This window comes from Sceloporus undulatus, chromosome 5, assembly GCF_019175285.1.
Source record: "Sceloporus undulatus isolate JIND9_A2432 ecotype Alabama chromosome 5, SceUnd_v1.1, whole genome shotgun sequence".
In the NCBI taxonomy this organism is placed as follows: domain Eukaryota; kingdom Metazoa; phylum Chordata; class Lepidosauria; order Squamata; family Phrynosomatidae; genus Sceloporus; species Sceloporus undulatus.
In genome coordinates, this window is record NC_056526.1 from 51,948,885 (window position 1) to 51,973,176 (window position 24,292).

General features: G+C 38.7%; 1 protein-coding gene across 3 annotated transcripts in view; it reads right to left on the reverse strand.

Annotated features, from left to right (window-relative positions):
* Positions 1-24,292, reverse strand: part of SYT1 (synaptotagmin 1) — a 404,236-nt gene that overhangs the window by 57,084 nt on the left and 322,860 nt on the right. For all 3 annotated transcript variants that reach the window (XM_042470299.1, XM_042470298.1, XM_042470297.1), the window contains one exon: positions 5,309-5,426. In XM_042470299.1, the coding sequence (XP_042326233.1) occupies positions 5,309-5,426 (118 nt within the window). The remainder of the gene's footprint in view (positions 1-5,308; positions 5,427-24,292) is intronic.

The following is a 24,292-nucleotide window of genomic DNA, read 5'->3' on the forward strand; positions in this document are numbered from 1 at the left end:
AAGTCATTTAGCTCTTGGAAAAGCCATTTAACTCCTGAAACACTGCCACAGGACTCATTTCTTGCTATAAATACATGTGCCTGAATAACAGCAATTCGGTCCAGTTGCAATCAAGCAGAAACTCTGCCAGAGTCAAGACTCTTTACTGCTGTCTGTGCCACACAGCAAGCATACTGGGTCACATTCAACTTCCAGTTTTCTCCCAGATTGGAGCATGGCTTCTGGAACTGGTAAGCACTGCCCATTGCAATCCTTTAATTTGCTATTGACTACCAACTTTTTATATACCTTAGTTTGTGTGTGTGTGCGTGTGCGTGTGCATGTGCTTAGCATGTGTCGACTCCCCCTTTAATAAATAAACTAAACTAATTTGGAACTTGCTTCTGGAGTTCTCTGAATTCAGAACTTGTATACAAAGGCTTACAATTTTGGATTTCCATATCTAAAGCCCTCTCACTGTTTCCTGTTGTGCTAAATCAATTTCCACATTGAATACAATTTGTGGGTGCCCTCTTGGAACTCCTTATAATTTAGTTAACAAACTGTTCATGAAGATTTTTTGTGTGGATTTTTTGGGCTGTTCATGAAGAGTTTGGGTCCCCAATGATCACAGCTTTCTTTTAGATGATTGGTGACTGACTTTCCGCTTCCTCTGCTTGTTTCTTCATTTGTTTCTTTGGCGTTTTATAAATGGGCCTTTAATACGCCCCCGTCACGTGCTAGGGGTTGGCCGAGGACCTAGCGTCCATACCGGCCTCACCCCTAGCACGTGATGGGGGCGTAAAGATGGCGGCACCCTATACACACGAGCGCCGCCATCTTTACGTGCTGGACGCGTTGCGTCCACACGTGTCACCCTGGAAATGACGCCGCAAATGCGCCCCTTGTGCTTTGCGGTGCCTCTTCTGGGGCCTGCCGTGCCGTTTAAAGGCTGCGGCTCCCAGACGGTGTAAGCGGTGGTGGCAGCAGACCGCCGCAATCTGGCGGTCTGTAACACGCCTTTGACTCTCATTGACTTTAGGCCAACTGATTATCACTATAGTTTTTTCCCTTTGGGAGGGGAGGTATTGCATTATATTATATATTGTTTGCATTGCTCTCAATTTGTGTATATTTCATCTATAAACTACATAGGCTCTTTTTTTATAAAAAGGGTCCGAGATATAAAACAGAGGAGAAGGAAGAGGAGGAGGAGAAAGAATGATTTTTTTTTTAAAAAATCTGTTCATTGTTTTGTAAATCTTAAAAGATAAATATAAGAGAAGAAATAGAAACAAATGCACCGTTTTGAATGGCCTCTCAATGGATGTTGTTGTTATTGTTGCTTTGTTGTTAGCTGCCTTTGGGCCAACTTTGACCCAGAGTGACCCTACAAATCAGATACATCCAAATTACTCTGTGTTGAACAGCCCTGCTCAGTTCCTGCAGATTCATTGGATGAAATTGGATAATGGAATAAGATCTCTAGTGCATCTTTCTTTCCTGAATCCACCTTGGATTGCTGGCATTTCTCTTTTTATATATGATAAAAGTCTTTGTGGTAGAATTTTGAGCATCATTTTGCTTGCAGGAGAAGTTAATGCTATAATTCAGTAGTTGCTATAATCCCTTTTGTTCATTTGGTGATTGGAATGTATATTGATCATTTCCAGTCTGTGGCTGATTGTTTTGTTTTCCATATTTTTGACAGATTTTAGCAAGAACTTGAGTAGATTCTGTTTTTGTAAACTGAAACAGCTCTATTGGTATACCATCTGTTCCTTGAAACAGAAAGTTTATTTAAGTGAAGTACAACAGGGAGAAGAAGACAAAAGGTGATAGCTGAAACCTAGAAATCCCATTTCAGAGAAGGAACAGGAAGAAAAAACTTGATACTTTGAAGATGCTGTCATATATTCAATAAGTATCTGTTCCCTAACTTAGAATCCTCCACATATTTCTGGCTGAAATTCTCATTATCCCAAGTCAGCATGGTCAGCAGCCAAGATTATGGGAGCTGTAGGCCAAAACAACTGGAGGGACCTAGGTAAGATTGCTCATAATGTAAGAGAGAAAAATAGTACTGACAGACCAACACTCTTTCCTCGACTCTTGACCATTTTGCCCCTGTCTCTGTACGCACTTCTTCCTCTAAGACTAGGCCTCAGCCCTGGCTTACTCCCATCGTTAGGTTTCTCCGGTCCTGCTCTAGAGCGGCTGAACGTCTTTGGAGAAAGTCCAAACAGCAGCCTGATTTTATCCATTACAAATTTGTTCTTTCTTCCTTCTCACGTGCCCTCTCTATGGCAAAACAGAATTATTACAAATCATTGATCTCTGCCAATGAGAGGCATCCGCAGCGTTTGTTCTCCACCTTCAACACATTGCTTAAACCTCCCTCTCCTCCAGTTTCTTCATCATTCTCTCCTAATGACTTTGCTAATTATTTCATCTCTAAGATCACCACTATTCGCTCTGAGATAGTCCCTCCCGATTCTTCTTCTGCTCATAATCTTCTATCGCCCTCACCTAACAAATTTTCTGCGTTTCCTCCTGCTTCTTTGGATGAACTCTCTACACTTCTGAACTCTTCCAAACCTGCAACTTGTTCTCTTGACCCAATTCCTACTCGTCTTCTAATCTCTATAGCCCCTTCTTTTCTGCCCTCGCTTCTCCATATCTTCAATCTCTCTCTCTCTCTCTCTCTCTACAGGCTCCTTCCCTTCGGACTTCAAACATGCTCTCATTTCCCCTATTCTGAAAAAACCTTCTCTTGATCCCTCCTCTTTGTCTAGCTATCATCCGATTTCTCTTCTTCCCTTTCTTTCTAAGGTTTTGGAACGGGTTGTTTATTCTCGCTGTCTTGAGTTTCTTGAAGCCAACTCCATCCTCGATCCCTTTCAGTCTGCCTTCCACCCAAGGCATTCTACAGAGACAGCCCTCACCAAGATCTCAAACGATCTTTTACTGGCCAAGGCAAATGGCCTTTACTCTGTTGTTATCCTTCTTGATCTGTCTGCAGCCTTTGACACTGTTGATCACTCTCTTCTAGTTAATATACTTTCTGACCTTGGGTTCTCAGACTCTGTTCTTGACTGGTTTCGATCTTATTTGTCTGGCAGATCTTTTGCAGTGGTTGCTGGTGGTCAGACCTCTTCTCCTGTTCCTTTATCTGTTGGAGTTCCCCAGGGCTCTGTTCTGGGTCCCCTTCTGTTTTCTCTCTACACACTGTCCTTAGGAAAACTCATTAGTTCTTTTGGTTTTTCCTACCATCTGTATGCCGATGACACCCAGGTGTATCTTTCCACCCCCGACCTTTCTCCAAGGCTTGAACAGCAAGTTTCATCATGTCTCACAGCTGTCTCGCAGTGGATGCGCCATTGGCATTTGAAGCTCAACATGTCCAAGACAGAGCTTCTTGTCTTTCCTCCTAAGCTCACCCTTCAACACTCCTTTTCTGTCTCTGTGGACAACATTTCTATTCAACCAGTCCAGCAAGCCCGCAGTCTTGGTTTCATCTTTGATTCTTCTCTGTCGTGTATCCCTCAGATCCAGACCACAGCCAAGGCTTGTAGATTCTTTTTGTACAATATGGCTAAAATCCAACCATATCTCTCTGCCTCTACTGCCAAGATCCTGGTCCATGCCCTAGTGGTCTCACGACTTGATTACTGTAACATCCTCCTGGCTGGGCTTCCTCTTTCTCACCTCCGTCCTTTAATCTCTGTCCAGCATTCAGCTGCACGCATTATCACTTCCACCAACCGCTCTGACCACATCTCACCTGTGTTGACATCCCTTCCCCGGCTCCCCCTCCCTTTCCGTATTCAGTACAAGCTCCTACTGGCGACGTTTAAAGCCCTCCATGGGCTGGCCCCTCCTTACTTATCAGACCTTCTTTCTCCTCACTTTCCCACCAGGGCCCTCCGCTCTGGTAGTCAAGGTCTGCTGTCCCAGCCCAGGATTTCCTCTGCCCCATCTCGGATTCGCCCCTTTTCACTCGCTGCCCCTCACTCCTGGAACCTTCTTTCCCCGCGAGCAAGGGCCATCACTTCTTTAACCAGCTTCAAAACAGAGTTGAAGACCATCCTGTTCAGAGAAGTGTTCCCAGGCATTGCATAATTGTCGCTTGCTATTTGATGTTCTTTTGATGCCTGTTTTATCGAACCATTTCCTGTATTGCTATGTACTTTATGTATTAGCCTACTAGCCCCACCACCTTTCCCTTCTCCTTTTATGTCATGTCTTTTTAGATTGTAAGCCTGAGGGCAGGGAACCGTCTAATTAAAAAGATTGTATGTACAGCGCTGTGTAAATTTACATCGCTTTATAAATAAAAGTTAATAATAATAATAATAATAATAATAATAATAATAATAATAATAATAATAATACGAAGGGGCTCCATTCCCATTTATGTTGTGCAGTTTCCCAAATGCAGTCTATTACCCTGCCCATTATGAGTGGTTTACATGTTTTATATTTTCCTGATGGACATATCATTGAAATGCAAACAAGAAAGTTGTGTATGACTTTGACCCAGATTCAGAACCTCTACCTTACCCCACTGCACTTGAAATTAATAATGTTCATTTTAATTCTATATGATTTAAGCTTTCAGTCTTTACACATTTGAGGCTGATCTCAGCCATCCATGTGCCTGAAACTGACCATTGATGTTGATTTTGTAAAATTAGAGATTCTTCTTCTGATTGAAAATGCTGACTTCTATTCCAGAACAAAATAGTGTAATGGATGGGATAATTTCCTGGTTTTCCATTTCTTAGACCCTGGGATTAATACCGCAATAACTGTAATTATAAGTGTCACTAATAGTTAATTTAACAAATTATAATTAATCACATTTGTAAACTTTTTTGGAAAAGAATTTCACTGTGGATTCACCTGACTGTTAAGTTTATCAAATCTTTTTGTGTATGGTGAATTCTTCATTATGCCATTGGCTTAGGAACAGCAGTCAACAACTCCACATATGTCCAGAAGGCAACTCTGAATATTTTTGATTAAGCACCCCTGTGGTACACTAGAAATGCAAGTACTGAACAAGAGAGATTCTCCTGCATTGTGTATATGTGTTGGTTCTGATTTCTCCACTTCCTCTGATACGGAGTGCTGAGAGACAAGGAAAGAACACACACATATTAACCCTAATTCGAAACCACTTCTTGGACACTGCCTTTGGTCTTGCTGACTGAAATATGAAATTCCTGTATATAAGCAACAATACTTTTTCTCAAATAGTGAGAAGCTGTTACTGAAAAGTGGGGCTAGTAAAGTCACTGGTGTATGCTTACTGCCATCAGCTTACCTGATAAACCTCCTACATCCATCTTCTTCAGATTCTTTGCTTCTAGGATGACAACAGTCAGCTTGCCAGCAGTAGGCACATAGCGAAGGGAGAAACAGATGTCACCTAACTTCTCTTGCTGCAACAAGAAGCAAAGAGAGCTGTCATTTTATAGCTTTCTTTCTTATTAAAGTGCATCAAGTACATTGTTGAAACTCACAGATTTTTTTTAAAAAAATTCATTGGTTCCTTGCAAAATAATATAATACCCAGATAATTCAGCTCTGAGTAATTCAACTAGCAGAAAAAGAGAAGCTAACAAGCATGTATGTCCCAATACAGTAATTTCTTTGTTCTAAGCATCTAAGACCTGGGCATGAAGCAATGGTCTTTTTCACACAGGGAGAGTTTAATTACTAATAAACAGCAATAGGCCATGTTAAGTTTCCATGGACCATTTTGCCACTGGAGACTCAAATGTCTGTATAAAGGAAAAAATGAAACCAGGAAAGAGCACGGTATGGATTTTAGCTACAAAGGCACCCAGGAAATAGGTGAGTCCTGTGAATCATTGATTTGATTGCAGATAGAAGTGTAATATGTATATGTTCAGAAGATCCAGAGACTTTTTTTTTGACAGAGATCTCCTAATTCCTAAAGTGTCACATTATTCAGTAATTTTCAGACCTGAAGTTTTAAACTCTGGCTTTATTTATTTATTAAAATGCTTTTATCTTTTTATTGTGCGATCTCAGGGTGGCAAACAAAACAATATAAACACGTTTTTAAAAATCCAGATTAAAACAAGTGAATAAGATAGACAAGATAAATACATATTTAACAACTCAAGTTAAAACATCCTAAAAACCCCCAAAAACCCTAAAATATTTTTTAACAAACAAACAATCACCAGACCTATGGACATGCTTAAAAGTGATTAGTCTTTAATAATTTCTTGACCTGGTGCCAAAAAGAAACCAACATTGGTACAAATTGGGGCAACAGGTGGAGACTCTCTCCTGTGTACTCCCCCACAGTGCTTCTCCTAACTGGTAGAACACAAATACAGGGATGTCACTAGTGGATTGCACGATTGCAGACTGCACCAGGTGACACCCTAAAGGGGATGGTGACAGCACTGTAACATTGACCTGCATCCCTTTAAAATGTTGGAGCTCAATAGAAGAGATGGCGAGAGGCTCAGTGGAAGGAAAAAAGAGATGCCTTGAGGTTTCTTTTAAATTTATTTTAAAAATACACTTTTTTAATTTTTAAAATTCTTCTGAAATTTTCTTTAAAAACATCACAGCTAACCAAATTTCCAGTTTAACTACATGATACTATGCACATGTAAGTATATTTAGAGTGTGAGTATGATATTGTAATTTAAAGTTATAAGTATAATATTGCTAGTTGTTTATGCTACAATTATTACCATTACACTCAGTGATATACAGCAATACGATGTATGGGTCACTTTAGTACAAAAAACATTACTATGGATCCTGTATATGTGATATGAAAGAAGGTCAATGAGGTTGTGTCTGACACCATGAGTTACGACACTGATTGATGCCAACCGTAGTGATGCCACTGCACAAATGAGGACATCTTTGGCAGATGTCAATTCTTGGGCAGCCATATAGATAGATAAATGCTCTTTCAAGTTCCAAGGCCCCAAGACATTTAGAGTTCTGAATGTCATTACCAGCACCTTGAATTTAGATTGGAAGTGAAATGGTTTCCCTTTGTGCAACTTTGGAACTTGGCTATTAATGTACTCCTCTGCTGCTGCTATGTTGGATTTAGCCTCATAATTTCAGTCAGTTGGGATCCTTCAGATTCTTGCATTTTACATGAATTATTTCTACAACATTTCATTGCCGAAAAATGTGATCATTATCTGCCAAAATGGCAGCAGATGCACTATCATTACAAATTAGTATTTTAGTTTCCCAAAATATGTTAGCTGTTAGCTCACAGTTTGCTGCTAAAAATTATTAGCAATGCCTTTAGCAGGAATATTGGATTAGTTGTGATAGTAATCAGCACATCATTAGTCCTGTTGTCACAAAAACAGTGAACTGTGCTCATTCCTATCAGATTTTGCAAGAAACAGATTGGTTTTAAGAGGCATTTTGTCTTTCATATATTTAGCAGACAACATTAGTGTTTCCTGAATAGATGAAATGCCATCTACCAGATGTCAGTAATGGCTAAAAGTGCTTAGTTTTGCTCAGACACCAACAATACATCAGTGAAAATCCTACTGCTACAATGGATTGTGCATCACTACTAAAGGCCTTTAGCACAAAAAAGCTTGAATTGCAGTCACAAATTACAAAAGTTTCCTATAAAATGCAAAGGAGAATATAGTGAAGCTTGAAGATACAAGAAGGATAATATAAGTAGAAGATCTCATGCTGCTCAGTAATGATCATTAGGAATATTAAGCCTGCTGTCTTCTTAGATCCTTGCAAAATACTACCCCTAGGGAAGTAACAATATTGTTTTCAGAAACTGCAGAATCAGGTTACACTAAACACTATAATTAGGCATTTCAGGCCTCCCTGATTTTTCTTTGACAGACAGCTCTCCTTACGGCATTCAGTTCAATTCCACAATTACTTAGGGAGCATGATAGAACTATTCTGAAGACAGCAATGAAGACTATTAAATATCAGAGGCAGTTGGAACCTACGTCTTAGATCTATTAATATGCTGGCTGAGTGTAACAATCACACATACAACCTCAGGAGGAGGAGGTGAAGGCTGTTTCTTTTCCCCATCTGCTTAGCCTAGGTGTGCAAGAGCAGTTGGGGCCTTGTAGATGCAGTTCCACCTCTATGGCCACCAATGGGGACAGGATGCAACAGAACATGTTTCTGCTACTGTTGAGCAGCTTGGTATGAAGGAAGGAACAGCCTCTGCCCCAAGTGTAAGGAACCTTTTTAAATCGCTCAGGTGACTGGTGGACAGGAATACAGAGCTGCAGAGCTACACTTACAAATCCTCACCCCAACTGTTGTTCTATAGATGGGTAGGTATGTGGCGTGAGGACATATTGCATATCTCCTTTTGTAACATCCAACCAAGTTCCTATGCCAGTGTAAAAAGGGATTATGCCAATAGATGTTACCAACAGGATGCCAGGCAATGTGAACAAAGTAACCTTACATTCCATACCTATATGGCCCTGACCAGACAGGCCAATGGGAGCTGAACCATCTGGCTGAGATGACGCATGGCTCCAGATTGAGCCGAAGTTGCACTGCAGCTGCCAAAGGCAGCCGAAACCCAGCCTCAAAAGAAGTTCAAAAAAAGTGCTCCTTGCTGGCGATCCACTGCAGACCATGGTGGCAGCTGGCCTAAGGGTGTGCTTGCAGTTGAAGCAGCTAGAGCCCACTCCAAGCTACCTATCTGCTTAAGGCCTACTATGACTAAAAAAAATTTGGTTGATAAGTGACTTTATGGCACAGAAATACACTTACACACACACACAGAGTTACACACACTCACTCACTCACACACCTCTATCTAGTACAAATCCAAACACATACCCCAAATTTCAAAGAAATTTCTTTGGGATAAATTATACCTTCCAATTTGAATCCTAGCATATGCCATACTGTATTTTTGTGTAATTTCATTTTAAAAAAATCATCTGACAGCCAGTATATAACAATAAAAAAAACCCTGAACTGGAGGTGTAGCTTGTAATATAATTGAAGCGCCCTGCTGGGTTAAGAAGTACAGATGAGTGCCTCTACAGAGGTGATTATCTCATAGAGGTGCCTTATTGTCGTTATGATCAGCTTTCAGCTTTAGGTACACATAATTTGTTTTAGCCAACTGCTCTGATCACCAGATGGAAACTTTCAGATTGCATTAGAACTGTCCAACTGTGAGGTTCACAGAGGTCAACCTCTTCTGTTCAAATGTTCAGTTGCCAATCAGAAGGCTCCTTCTGATTAAACAGCTTCATAATAATATAAAACCACTACCACTGAACAGAACAGGTACAAATTCAAAGTTTTAATGGGTTGCCTCAGTTCTGTTTTCTTCTTTACAATAAAGGAGCATTAAAAGCACCACTGAACCAGAAACTATTAGGAAAAAATGACTCCACAGCGGTTTACCCTTATTCAGAATCATCTCTCTCTCTCTCTCTCTCTCTCTATCTATCTATCTATCTATCTATCTATATATATCCTCTTGTTTAGTTTGTTAGAACCCAAAGTTCTCTGTATTTTTAACAAATTTTGGGCAGTCTCCCTTGATGTTCCTTAATACCTTTACTGGAATATTTATCTTTATTAGGATCAACACCACTATACCAATCACCCATGCAAATCAGATTTTCTATTTCTAGCTCAGATGCCTTTCTTAACAATTTTTCACAGAATGTTGATTTTTCATCATTGGGTCCATAAATTTCCATTAAATGTGTATTTAATTTTGCCATTTTAGGTGATTTCCACAATTATATGCCTCGTCCACCTCTAAAAATCAGCTTAGCCTGTAATGTTTGTTTTATGTGCAAGACTATTTTATTCTTGTTTGCAGATACAAACTCTATGCCCATATTTATATTCTGCAAAAATATACAGTGTCTTTTTATGTGAGTCTTTTAAAGAGAAATAATTTCATATTTGATTCCCCCCCTTTTTTTTTCTTGGGCCAGTTAAGTCCATTTGATGCCCACCCCTTTTTCTTAGGCTAGTTAAGTCCATTTACATTCCATGATATTATTTTCAGATTCATTTTAGTTGTTTTATTAAGATAGCTTATTTTATTATTGTTACTGATGCTTCTTAAAAACATCTCAACCATTTAAATGTCTCCTTCTGGGGACTCTTCCTTCAACATTCTGAACAGATGTCACACTCTCTCCAATGATATGATATTTTTCACCTGCATAGGTGGTTATCAAACCCTCTGGAACTCTCCAGTGAAAGGTTATCTTTTTTTCTGAGCACCATCACCATAAACACTCTGCATTTTTTCAGCATTTTCCCCCAGCTATTTCTTTAAATAATAATAACAATAATAATTTATAGCCCGCCTTTTTACGTGGAATCAAGGCGGGTTACAACATCTAAAAACAGTGTATTACATATCAAATCTAGTTAAAATTAATCCCCTGCCCAACCGCCCATCCCTGATTATAAAACTAAATTAAATCATTTACAATATAAAAACATTGTGATGATAAGATCAACAAAGTTGGGGGAAAATATAAGATGGACTTTATAATAGGAGGGAATAAGCTGCATCATGTTCAGAGAGGGGAGGCTAGTTTGGAAAGGCCTGCTGGAAGAGATCCATCTTAATGGCCTTTTCAAAGGCTGCCAGGGTGGTAATGTGGTGTATCCCCTCTTCTCACTTATCTTAAAGTGTGCTCTCAATGTTTCATCTCTCTCACTTTTATGCATGAAATGAATTATCACATATCTTGGAAGATTTTTCTCTGTGCATAAGCAGAGTTTTGCTTATATATTTCTTCTATCTTCTTCTTCTCAAATTCTTCATTGTTTATGAAGCTTACCAAAACTTTTGCAATAGCAATAGCAATTACATTTCTATATCGTTTACCAATGTATTAAGTGGTTTACAAAGTGTAAGCTAATTTTAAGACTATCTGGCCTAAAGTAAGAAGAAGAGCCCTCCCTCTCTAACATCTGATGTCATCCGGCCTCAGAGGGAGAGAAAGGCTGGTCAGCTTCATTGGGCCTGGCCTAAAGTAAGAAGATGAGCCTGCCCTCCAGTCCATCTTCCATGGTCCAGGGCTTGGAAGGAGAGAAGAACAGCTGAAATTATTCTTCTTCCCACTGCCATTCCCTTCTCCTTTTGTGTCATGTCTTTTTTAGTTTGTAAGCCTGAGGGCAGGGAAATGTCTAATTAACTATCTGTAAGCTGCTCAGAGAGCCTTTTTGACTGAAGAGTTGGGTATAAATCCAGTAAATAAATAAATAAATGAATCCAGTAAAAAATTAAAACAAACTTAAGTCCAAAACACACTGCAGAAATAATCCAGTCTGAGACCACTTTTACTACCCTGACAGAAATAATCCAGTTTGAGACCACTTTTACTACTCTGGCTCAGTTCTAGGGAATTTGGGGAATTGTAGTTTCTTGTGGCACCAGAGCTCTCTGACAGAGTAGGCTAAATGTCTCACAAAACTACAGTTTCTAGAATTGCTTAGCATTGAGCCCGGCCAGTTAAATTGTTTTCAAACTGGATTATTTCAGCAGTGTGTCTTGGACCTTGGGCCTGAAACAGATGGGCAGATAGGGGCGGCTTTGGCCTGCAACATGCCCGGAAGTTGTCCTGAGGCTGCGAAGGCAGCCCAGAACCAGCTCCCAAAAGGCCAGATCTTTTCTGCTCCTATCTGGGGCCATGGGAGGTGGCAAACTCAGGGCTGCAGTGTGTGTTTTCTGCAGCTCTGGGGCTATCAGACTCAGAGCAGTTTCTACCTGCTCTTTCCTGTCTGTTTGCTTCGCCCCTTGATCTTCAGTTATGCGCACTATGGTATCCATCCCTCTCAGCTCTTGGTTACACATATTTTCACTTTCAAATACTTTCTAAATTGAGACTGCATTTCAAATATTTACGATGCAATTTGTTTATATACGCTTGAGTGTAATAAATCACTAACCAAGCAGGGTTTTTTTCCCCATCTATATTCAGCACCGACCATCCAAAGTACTTTGATAATATTGTAAATCTTTGGAAAAGCTTCTATCTAACTGGCCTTAATGAATTATTTTGATTCCTCAGCTTTGTAGTGGGGAATGTTGTCAGTCCCAGGTCATATGTTTCTACCAGACAGTTTTCCAGCCCACTTCTGAACTGAGGGATTTTTAAGAAGACTGTGTTTCTGCAATTGTGGAATCCTTCCCTATCTTTGGGGTGGAACAGACCGCCCAAAAAGGGCGGCCTGCCAGCGCCTGGATTTCCAAATGGCGAGGTTTCCCGCCGGTGGAAAAAGAACCTGCAAAAAGTGGGTTCTTTTTGCATCGTGCTTGCTATGCCCAAGTGCACAAATGGCGCACTGATTATGTCACAAGCATGACGTGATGTGCAGATGCTATGCGTCCATCACTTCGTAATGGCGCCACCCGTGTAGACAGGGTGCCACCATTTTGATGCTGCCAGTACATACTAGGGTTAGGGAGCATCTGCATAGTGTACGCTCCCTAACCCTAGTACCACCGACACCATGCCACATTTTGCCCATCTGTAATGGGCCTTTATATGCTTAAAGATAATAATAAATCCAACAAAGTAAGGGGCAGTACACAAATAGTGCTACCAACAGTTGGCCATCTTGGCAGAGTCATAAGTATTAAAATATATAAGTAGACGATGGATTAAACTAAATGATTTTTTTTGTTTTGATAGCAAACTAAGATGTTACTAAATGATGACAATACTTTTAAATGGAAATCACATGGCATGTTTGAAGTTCTTTGTGCTGTATACCTTTAAAAACTTTTTAGGAAACTTGAAACAAGAACCTGCTCCTACTCAGATTTTAAAAAGATGTATAATCAGTGGAAGATAGTGGCAATGATGTATCATTTAAAATATATTAATCTTTCATATAGATTTCCCCCCAAATGTGCATATTTTCAAATATATTTTTTGTTTTGTTAGTGAAACACATCACAAAGTTGGGCAACATATGGATTTCCAATTGCAAATTGCATTTCGGTTTGTGTTCCATCATGGGAGGTGCTAAATGAGAAATCTTACACTGAAAAATGAGGCCAGGAATTTTTTACCCATCCCTAGCTGCATTTGTTATTCCTGGAGGGGTTTGTATTCCCATGAACTGTGACAATTAACCTCCTACAAAGAGCAGATTGATTATTCTGACCATAATTTTCTGTGCGAGACCTCTACCAGTGTTTTTCCTTCTAGTCTTCATAATTATTTTTAACCATTTCTAGAAAGCACTTTTATCAGAACAAAAGTAAAAGAGATACAAAATGAAAAGGAATAAATGCCATCATTATGAAGTGAAAAATGCCACTTCACAGGCATTAGTTTCAAAGTGATTACAATCAGCTGCCCTGTACAAAAGCTCTGGCTAAAGGTACTTGAGGTAGAGGCTCAACACTAATGTACACCTCCATTTACAACAAACAGCCATGATTTAAAAATTAAATTTCTTTTTACTTAAATCTGGAGCTAAACATAACTGTCTCCTAACCCAAGAAAAAGAGAAATCTAACGTCCACTTTAAAACAACAACAACCAAAAGAATGTAGAACTAAAATACAGCAAAAGAGGGGCAAATGGTATTTGCTTTTCCCACCCACTTTTGTTATTTATTTATGGGATTCATATACTGTCTTTCTCCCAAAATGGGATTCATATTATTATAGCCAAATGATGCCATCTCATACCATTCTCCCACTTGGCTTCTCCTCAATCACATTTCTAAATGTCGCTCACGTTGATGTAAGCCACTGTGCAAAACAAAATTAATTTAACTCAGAATGGCACATTAATATTATTACTTTTGACAGCATCAAAAACTTATTAACTATAATATGTCACAAGGCTCCTCTCTGTGAGAACAGTTTTAAGTACATACTGAAAGGAAATGTAATAGATTCTCAGAATGTTCTTTTTAGATTACCAGGCATTATAAAAAGTCAAACACCAATGCCTTTCCATAATTATGGTACAATTATATGTCTATTGTAGCTAGTCTAAAGATAATCTTTGTCCCATTGTGTCAGGGCTTGGCAAGTGATAATAGGATGTCCTGGCTTGATCTTTAAAAACCCTCTTGGAGTAGAGCTGTATACCTATTTAAAGTTTAGTTAATGCATTTTGCATTATCAAGAGATTGTCTTGAAATCTAAAAGTGATTGTAAATACAGATAGGAAACTACACTGCAAATCTGATAATGCACATGCTAAAATGTCAGAAGCAAGGTAATAAATCTTTTATAGCTGAAGTGATAAGAGCAGATCTTTCCTTCTAGGACTACTGCTAATCTATACAATGTGGAGCAATGTAAGGAGCAAGTTCCTTCTTCTGAAGCAGTTACACACAGTATGAATGTTCCATTAAATCTCTAAATCATTGTACATAGCATCAGTAGAAATTATGCAGCACTCCAGACATTGTTTGCCTTCAGCTTCTCACAGGCTACTATCCATTTGGGTACTGGCCAAATACTTGGTTATAGATATGACACTGTACGGTGGGAACTTTTCATTACTTGTACCCTAACTTTCTTCAAAGGAGATTAAACAAGGCACACACCTCCTCTCCATTTGAAGTTCACAACAACCCCTGTGAGATAGGTTAGGAACACAGGCAACTGAAGAAACTTTATTTGATTGCAACTTTCCATAAATCAACATCAAATACTTCTTTAAAAAACCACTCTCATTCCATACAAAGTCTATGGAGCTGCCTTATGGTGGAAACAAGACCATAGCATTTTGTGGCTGAGAGGGGAATTGAATTGCTTTTATTAATGTATGAAAACAGTAGGCTGTATCCTGTATTGTACATCTGATGGTTCAATAGCAGAGTTTGGTGTAAGGCGACTGAGTTCTCTTTCTCACTGCAGATTCCCCCTCACACATCAGAAATCTGCTCTAGAAGGCTAACCATCTGAGACTTTGCTACCACAGATGGTTTTCAGCCAGTTCTTTAGTGGGGAATGGGAAGCTTAGTGATGTGAGACAGTGCCACAGTGGATTTAGATCCAAATTTCCTAATAGTTGCATTCATATCTTCTGGATGTTAGCCAAAAAAACAGCTTGAGGGCATATTTGCATAAAATTTGTGTGATCTGATTTATATATATCTAGAAATAATTAAGGCAATTTAAACAGAATGAACATAAACTCAAAGAGAAGACAGCTGACTGTCCAGATGTTAATGGTCAACTGAAAAACATTTTTGTGGTTCTTTATGATGGTACTGGACTAAATCAAGAGAGGCCTTCAAAGAAAGGATGCCTTCAAACAGAGGGCTTAAGATTTCTCAAACTAAGATCTCTAGACCATGGCCAATGAGCAAGAATAAAAGGGACATAAATGGAGAAAGCCTGGGTATTTGATTACTAAATTTCAGTGGTATTGGAAGGTTTGGCACAAATATTGTTTAGTTTTTTAAGGCTAAAATTCTGGGCATATGTACCTTGGGGCAGGTTCCACTGAACACAGAATGACTTACTTTTAAGTAAATGTGCAAATTGTTACTCTGCTAAGAAACGTAAACCTTTGGGTATCTGCTTATCTCCTTCCTTTTGCTTTATGTTTTACTTTCCTTTCCTTGTTCTTCTTGTGTCATCACATTACTAAATGTGTGGAAAAGGCTTGTGTAGACATTTCATTTTTGTCTGTATCTAGATTATTGAGTTTTTGAAACAAAAAATATAAAAGTATTATCACTGTTGTTGTTATTAGCCTCATAAGCATTAAGATTTAGCTTTTCCATCTATTTTTACTAATGAGACATTTCTGCTCAAGATGCTTTTACAAAGATGTTCTAAACCACTTTATGAAATGCCAGTGTGAACCAGTAATCTTGCCTGAAAAAATGGCTAGGCTTGAATATGCCTCCTCAAACCAAGTAATGTGTACTTAGTACAAGTAGTATTCTCAATGGCACATATCAGTACCCAGGATTTGATTTAAAGGGAAAAATAATAAAATGTAAGTCTGATAATAAGCGCTACTGTCTTTAAAAGGTGCAGAGAAGAACTTAGAATAATTGAATAGTATGATTTTTGTCATCTTGAATCCACTGTCATCTAGCTGTCAGAAGTAAACCAGTGTTTGAAGATCAAACTAGTGCTCTGCTATCTGTTCCTTTTTTGTCACATTAAAACCACTGACCACCTACTCCTTCATAGGCAGCAAATTTTTACTCATCTCCAAGAGTTTCCCTTCCCTTTTCTGCTTTTGTGTCTGCAATATCATTCACCGTCTGTGTCTGGATTAGAAACAGTTCTTCCAAAACTGTATGTAGTTGCCAGCCCCTATTTATATGACCAAATGCTGCAGGTGGTAGGTAAGGAAATAATTTTGTTGTATTGCTCCCTCCCAGGCCCTCATGCATGTTTTCAACAGATCTCACACTCATATCCACGCATCTGAACCCTCTTTTATAAAGCTAGGGCTGTGCTGTGGTACAAAAGAAGCAATAAGACAATTCTTGTGACAGTGAAGAGAGTCCTTTCCTTGCTACATTGTCATTATTTTCAGCTATACCTGGGGAGAAAGGAATGAGGAGCAAGACTCCTGTGTGAAAACATGTTGACTACAAGTCAGTTTTGTGATCATTTTAGGTTTCATGTGTACAGGGATAAGAAAGGGGTTTGGAGTTGTTGATTTTCTCACTAGAATTGTTAATCAGCAGGAATAATGCACTCTGTTTTCTTATTTAAAGTTGCTCTCTAGGATATGTGAAATGTGTAGTCCAATTTCCTATTGTGTTAAATATTTCCTGCTATTGAGCTATTTCTTTTGTCTCATCTGAAGACAGCTTCATATGTCTCAGGGAGTCACTTGCATTTCTGCATTTCCTGCTTCCATTCAAATGTCTCAAGGAAGAATTTATGCACCTCCTCCATGGGGAATGTGTGTTATAAAAATTCAGGTTATAGCAACATACAATTCATCCACAAATACCCCACAGGGTTAGGGAGGGATAAATGCACTCTCCCTTCAGAGGTTGTGGCAGTAGGGCAAAAAATTATGGGTGCACATATGCTATGACCAACTGTGGTTTAAAGTTAATACAATGCTAGAAATTTGGGGACTAAAGGAAAATTTTAGGTGGGGGCAGAATTCCTATTCAAAGGGGCTATGCCCTCATTGTGCTTCTCCACCCTGTAGCTACACCCTTGACATCACAACTGTTAACTTGATTTACTGACAGATTTTGACTGGATAAATTAGCCCTAATATCAGGTTTTGACGGAAACATATAAACTGATCCTTAACATACCAATTCCTCAGGTGTATAAATGCTAAGCTCTATTAGTCATGTAATGCACAGAACAGGTCAGATGGCAAGAGTTATCCCACTCTACTCTCTCTTTCAGTTATCTATTGGGAAAGTGTTGACATCTGAAACAAAGTACTATTCATGGGCAGGGGAGGAAGTGTTTTTTGTTCCCTGGAGTAGTGAAATGTTCAGGACAGACTATACAGTTTCATCGTCTTCTGCAAAAGAATGCCTTGGGGACAGAATATCTAACACAAACATTATTTTAAAACAATAACAATTTGATGTGACATTTCTACTGGCCCCTTTTGTACAGTACATTTCTCAAGTGGTTGTGGCTCCTGCTCTGAAGGTAGTTTTCCTTAAAAGGAAGCTACTGAATTACAGGCAGAAATATTGGAAAAAACTTGCTGAAAATTCGTCCCATTCTCAGCTCTATGAAATTCTGCCTTAGCAACACAATCCTGGGGGATTTCAAGACTCATAAAAGCAGGCTGATAGACATAAATTAAAGGTTGAAAGATCCAAAAAGAGGAAGAGGAGAGGAAGAAAAATTGGGATTTTATTCATAGGGTGACCAATGCTTGAGAGGAAGAACAAACCATTCTTCACTATAGCCATTTAGGTCTTTAAAATGGTTGGGAGATAAAAAGTTATATAATTCATTTCATCCAGGTAGATTTTTTTGAAACAAAGCAGAAAACAAAATGAACAAATGCTGTTAAAGATACATTAACCTCAAAAACAGATAAGATAGGGGCTGTAAAGATTGGCACTTTGTGCTGGCCTATATGTGCGATGAGGGCTGAGCGTCCACGTGCGCTGAGCCCTCACCACACGCCTTTCCACATGACACACATCATGATGATACATGCCAGGTGCAGTGCCCAAACAGCGCTGCACAGAAGGGGCATCATCATGGCATGCCTATGGTGCCCCTTCTGGGATTGCAGGGCTTCTGTTTGCTCCTTCCGGAGGCTGCGGCATGTGGTTGCCAAGGCCTCCATCTGGGGCAAATAGGGGTGGTGTTCAGATTTTGCCTAGTGTCCCTTATTGTAAGATATACATCTCATTTTTGGGTTTGAAAGGTTTTCCTTTTATACAGACTAAATGAGATTCCACCCCCTGTATTTTATATAGTGGACCTTTCATAAAGACAGAAATGACATTAATCCTAGTTATTGTCTAAAGGTTTTTTTTAAAAATATATTATTATCTTTTATTCCATTTGTTGGGGGAGGGAGGACTAAAAATGGACTCAGGTCCAGATGTGTGTTGACGCACCCTACTGTTGGGGCTGGGTTGGATTGCCATTATTATTCACTTCAAGTTAGTATTACCTCTTTAATTTGCTAAAAGTTCAGCCTGGCAGCAACTGGCCTGAGTGAAATTTGAGCGTGTGGGTTCCAAAAAGGTACAACTACAGTGGCATTTGTTGTCTTCACATCCTGCTCATGGCATCTGGCTATCAAATACTGGGATAATTTGAAGATATAGCAATATTGGTCTGTAGAATCAGTATGTAGAAAGATCTTATAGCACCTTTGAGACTAACTGAAAGAAAGAAGTTGGCTAAAATACTGGACTAGTATTTTAGTTTGGGCAAAACTGGTCTTAGCATGCCAAATCTCTTTTCATTTATTGTTACAATAACCTTCCTGGATAGGTTATGATTGAAGACCTATCTTTCAATTTGCAGTGAAATCTATTGTGAAATATTTAAAACCACGCATTTCCTTATTCCATACAACCTGTCTGAAACTATTACAGCAATTTACAATGAGAATCCAATTACTACTCTTTTTGTTATTGTACTTCATGCAAGACATTTACTTCTTTTTGTTTAATAAATACATTCTGTCTATCATAGAAACAGTACAAAGTACTTTAAATGTCAGTTCAGCAAGTAGTTAAACTAAAGCAAAAATACAACAAGATCTGAAAAGAGGCTAAATGGTTACTATGGTAATTCTGACATGGTCTAAATTGGCATTTAAAAATTGGCAGGAGGAATGTGAAGAAAATGACTAAGCTTTCTCTTTTATAAACTGCTCCTCCTTACTCTTTGTCTTTAACCTTTTCAGAAATGCATATTTTTCTTTCTATTACTTTTGGGCACAATCCAAGGCAAAAGCCTTCCACAAAACCCCCAGGAAAATAAAGGTCTTGGTGGCTTTTTCCTTTTACACTGTAAAGGTCTGCATTAGGTACAGGGGCCTGAGGTTGGCTTTTTGTTTTGTTTTGTTTTGTTTTGTTAATGATAACAATATTGGGAAAAGGGGATCTAACAGAAATACATTTAAGACTTATTTGCAATGGAGTAGGTTTATTGTTACCATTTCCTGCTGAAATATCTCTCATCTCTATACGCACAAAAATAATTAACTTATTTTCTAAGTACCAGTCATTATGTAGTCCAAATGGTACCATTCGTGCACAGAGAAAGGCATCAGTAGGCTTGAAGAACACTGGGATTTGCAGGCATACATTTTTAAAATGAAAACAACAACCCCAAAACAAACCACAGCGGTGAAACAACCCAATGAGGACTGAGCATTCTTGGTGGTCACAGAGTCAGAAAGGAAATTCAAAAATATTTGAAAAAATGATTGAAAAATGTGTGTCAAGTATTGAGAAACCCTAATGAGAAAGATTCTAGATTAAGGAGTTTTTGCATTTCGGGACTTACACGGTGCAAAACTGCACATTGTTGCTGTATGCAGAAAACAGCATTTTCTGCATGGAAAATAATATTTTAACATAGAAATAATACATCCAGCACTGCAAATGCTATTTTCCATGCAGAAAATGCTGTAAACAGGGATTCATTCTGCCTAAAATTTCCACATTTATTATTTTGCATATGAAACAGCATTTTTTCCGGCAAAGGAATTAATATTTCTTTATTTAAATATAATTTTCCATGCAGAAAATGCTGTTTTCTATGCAGCAAATGCAATTTTCTGTACAAAACAAACATGTGCATTTTTCCCCTTAAGAAGTCCCAAATTGTGAAAAGCAATTTATCACAGTGGGAAGAACATTGCTGAAATTACTCATTGCTGGATCCAGGAAGAAACTAAGGGCCAAAATAAATAGTCCTGAAGGGGCAGCTTCAAGCCGCCCCAGAGAAAGCTGGATCGGGGTCATGGCAACCGTACGCTGTGACCTGATCCAGCTTTTTGGTGGTCCAAAAAGAGGTAGCAAAATGCTGCTCTTTTTTCAGCCAGCAAAAAGTCGGCATTTCTGCCACCGGCATGGCTTTGCAGCACTCCTGCAGCGTGTGGCGTATAAACGCCATGCCGCTAAAACACTGCAAAGCTGCCCACCATGTGGTCAGGTTGGCAGCATCAGAGTGTGAGGCGTTTGTTTTGTCCCTTAGTGAAGAATTATATCCCTACCACAGAGTATTGAGTAGGTACTCTGTTAGAAACGTATAACCATTAAACTAGAGCTAGAGAGGTGAATAGAATGTAGTGTAATGGAAACAGACATTGTTGGCATCATGAATTGGAATAACCTACACTGGCAACATTTCATTGTAGTTCTCACTTGTCACTGGCTTCCGTATCAGGGCACAGGCAGTATGGTGACAAATTATGTAGTATTAGCTGAAGAATGTGCCAGCCTCATTTTATATCATTTCTGTAACCACATGAGTTGAAACAACCCAATGAGGACTGACCATTCTTGGTAGTCACAGAGTAGAGTCAGTTCTTCAACAAAAAGTGCCAATGTTCTCCAACATGGAAATTTACCTCACAGAATGTATCCATAGCACTTTGACCAATCTAGCACCTGTGTAGTCATGATCTTTCTCCACATAATTTTGATAGGGAAGGAAGATAGATATAGGATATTTTTTATACAATGCATTTTTTAAATACAATTGGAGGTAGGATGTTTTGCTTTTCACTCTCAGTGTTATAGACACTAACCAATGACAATTTATTAACAGTGCACTCTTGAATTTTTCATCATAAATACAGTACTCTCCACTGTCTTTAGAAAGATTTACTCCTTAGAATGTATGCCTAGGATTGTATATGTTTGATAATTCTCTGCTCCAAATGTAGCCGAGGGTGGTTGTTGTTATGTAATTTCAAGGCAAATCTAATGGCGACCTTATGCTAGGCTTTTCTTGACCAGAAGAGGAGGTCTATCATTGCCTTCCTCTAAGGTCGAGAGAATGTGACTTGCACAGGATCATGCAGTAAATTTACATAGATGGGGAGGGATTTGAACCCTGGTTCCTGAAATTCAGCACTTGAACTACTACTCTATATTGGCTCCTGCTAGGTTTCCAAGGCAACATGTAGCATTTTTTAAACACATTAAAAATTTTGATTTACCAAATTTCAAAAACAAAAACTACAATACAATAAGAAAAATACAGTTCTAATAATCATGAACATGCTGAAACTGCATTTCAAACTGAACTGACACCAGCAAAGAGTATATGAGCTGAGAGAAGAATCACATCTTCCTAGTGACAAAATATTCTATTTTGATGTGAGACACTGTGACAGAAACTTTGCAAAATAAATGATATAAATAGGCTATAAACAATCATGTGTTTATTGTGCTGCAACATAAATATGCACACATTCTTCCTGAAATTCCTTTTAAATAATGAAATCTGCACATAATAGATGGTGGTGACATTACCAGTGCCACTACCACTCGAGTCTACCCTTATATAACCATGTTTGTTCTACAACACTGGCTGAATGCATTTTTTCATGTATTTTAATATTGTTTTATTATTGTTAGCTGCTTTGAACTGCTTGGAGAGATATAAATAAATAAATAAATAATTATTCCTATATTTATACAACTAAATAAATATTAAAATAAGACTGGGTCCCTCTGTTTTTTAATGTAGTTCCTTTTCCCACTGTTCCTTCATTCAAGTTTCCAACTTTACTTTTTAAACCATCCTTCCCTAGCAACAATTGTCTTTCTCCATTTCCATTTCAACCAATTCCTCTCCTAGCAATGTCTGAGTCTCCCCTCAGGCTACATGCCACAAGCAGCAATTATATGTACCATTAACAAAGGTAAACAGAGAAAGGTAAAATAGAATCATGACTTGCAGCTCATGTGTCGTGATCTAGGAAACTTTCTGTAGACTGGAGCAATTCCTTAAAACTCTTGCAGAGCATAACAAATACTTACACAGCACTTCTCATCTTCAAAGTATTTTACCAACATTAACTTACTCAAACCCATTTTGCAGGGAAATGGGATAAAACAAGGAGCTGGGTTTTAAATTTGTTTGGGTCATGAGATAGAGAGAATGCCTCTCATTAAAAATCCATCCTTTGATTTCATTCCTGACCCTTTTAGCAAAAGGCTGAAAAACAGACTGAAATTTAGTTAGCAACGAAGAGGGCAAGAGCTTGTCAGAGGCTTTTCTCCTTCTTAGGCTGCACTGCTCATTAAAAGTATGTGATTATACACAACAACTGAATTCTCTGTAAAAAGAAAAACACAGTATGATAAGGATTTAGAGAGGAGGTGGGCTAAGGTCACATTAGGTGGCTGAGCAAATGGCCATGACTATCATAAATGGAAGCTGAAATGCTTTTCCCTCAGGATCACCATGGAATTATTTCAAGGATACATTTCACAGTATTAATTGCTGGTTTGATTACAGTTCTCTTAGTGAAAAGTTAAAACTGGGGGGTGGGTGATTCCCCCCTTCATAATAATGTGTATTATTATAACTGAACAGATTCCCTGTGAATTTGGCTTGCTACGACAAACGTTACATCCTGCCATTAAAAAAAGTGAAGTCTGTTATAAAATGTCTTAGCAGTAATTGAACATAATTACATTTGTTGCACAATTTTGGATGGGATCCAGTTGCTTAGGGTTTTAAGTTGATTTTAATTATGCTTTTGCTGTAATTAGTGGGCCAGGTTGTGGTACCATGCTGATGAGCTCTAACAAGACAAACACATGCCCAACGATGCACATCTGGCTTTACAATCTCTGCTTGGATTTTTTTTTTTTGCTTTCTTTTATCTCAAAGCTCTCTGACATGTTATATTCTACAAACATAGTAAGTCTGGACTGCTGTCTACCTGTAGATGTCGTATGGCAGAAACCATTTAGCACAAAATGGTATAATCAGCAGAAGAGTCCATTAACTGAAATTCAGCACTGAACACTGCAGAGCATTTTTTCAGAACTCAGAAAAGTTACTTTTTTGGATAATAACCCCAGCATCCCCGGCAGCATGGCCACCAGGAGTACAAAACAACATTCTATTTCAAGGTCCATCTCTTACAGTAACCTAGATTTATCACATATTCACCACAAATGGGATTCTTCACATATTTTTGCTCTCTATATTAAGCCCTGACACATTAATCTGTATCACTGCAGTGTACTCCAAGCAAAGGCAGACATAGAACTCCAAGAAAGAAGTGCCTGCAGCATATAACTGGCACTCTATATTTACTTTCCAGTGCTGTCTTAAAACCATCTCCTATTTATGGTTATTACAGTGTGCCTATGCCATACGCGGGCGCACTATACACAGCTTTCAGCTTACGCTGAAGCCTCATGGCAATACAATGAACTGTATTAACTGCCCTTGAGTCAACCCTGACTCATGGTGATCCCATGGATAAGGCATCTCCAACCTTCCTGTCCTCAACTGCTCTGCTTAGGTCCTGCAGCTTCATACCAGTGGTCTCCCTGACTGTGTACAACCATCTAGCATGTGGCCTCCTTCTCTTTCTACTGCCCTCTACCTTTCCTAGCATTATTGTCTTTTCCAATGATTCATGCCTTTTCATGATGTAGCCAAAGTATGACAGCCTTAATTTAGACAAACTGGCTTGGACTTTAGTGTCAAGTCATATTTTTACATTTTAGGATCTTGTCCAGTTCTTTCACAGCTGGTGTTCCCAATGTTAGCCTTCTTTTAATTTCTTGACTGCACAGTCCATTCTGATTAATGTTTGAGTCAAGGTATGGGAGGTCAGACTATTTCAATTTTCTA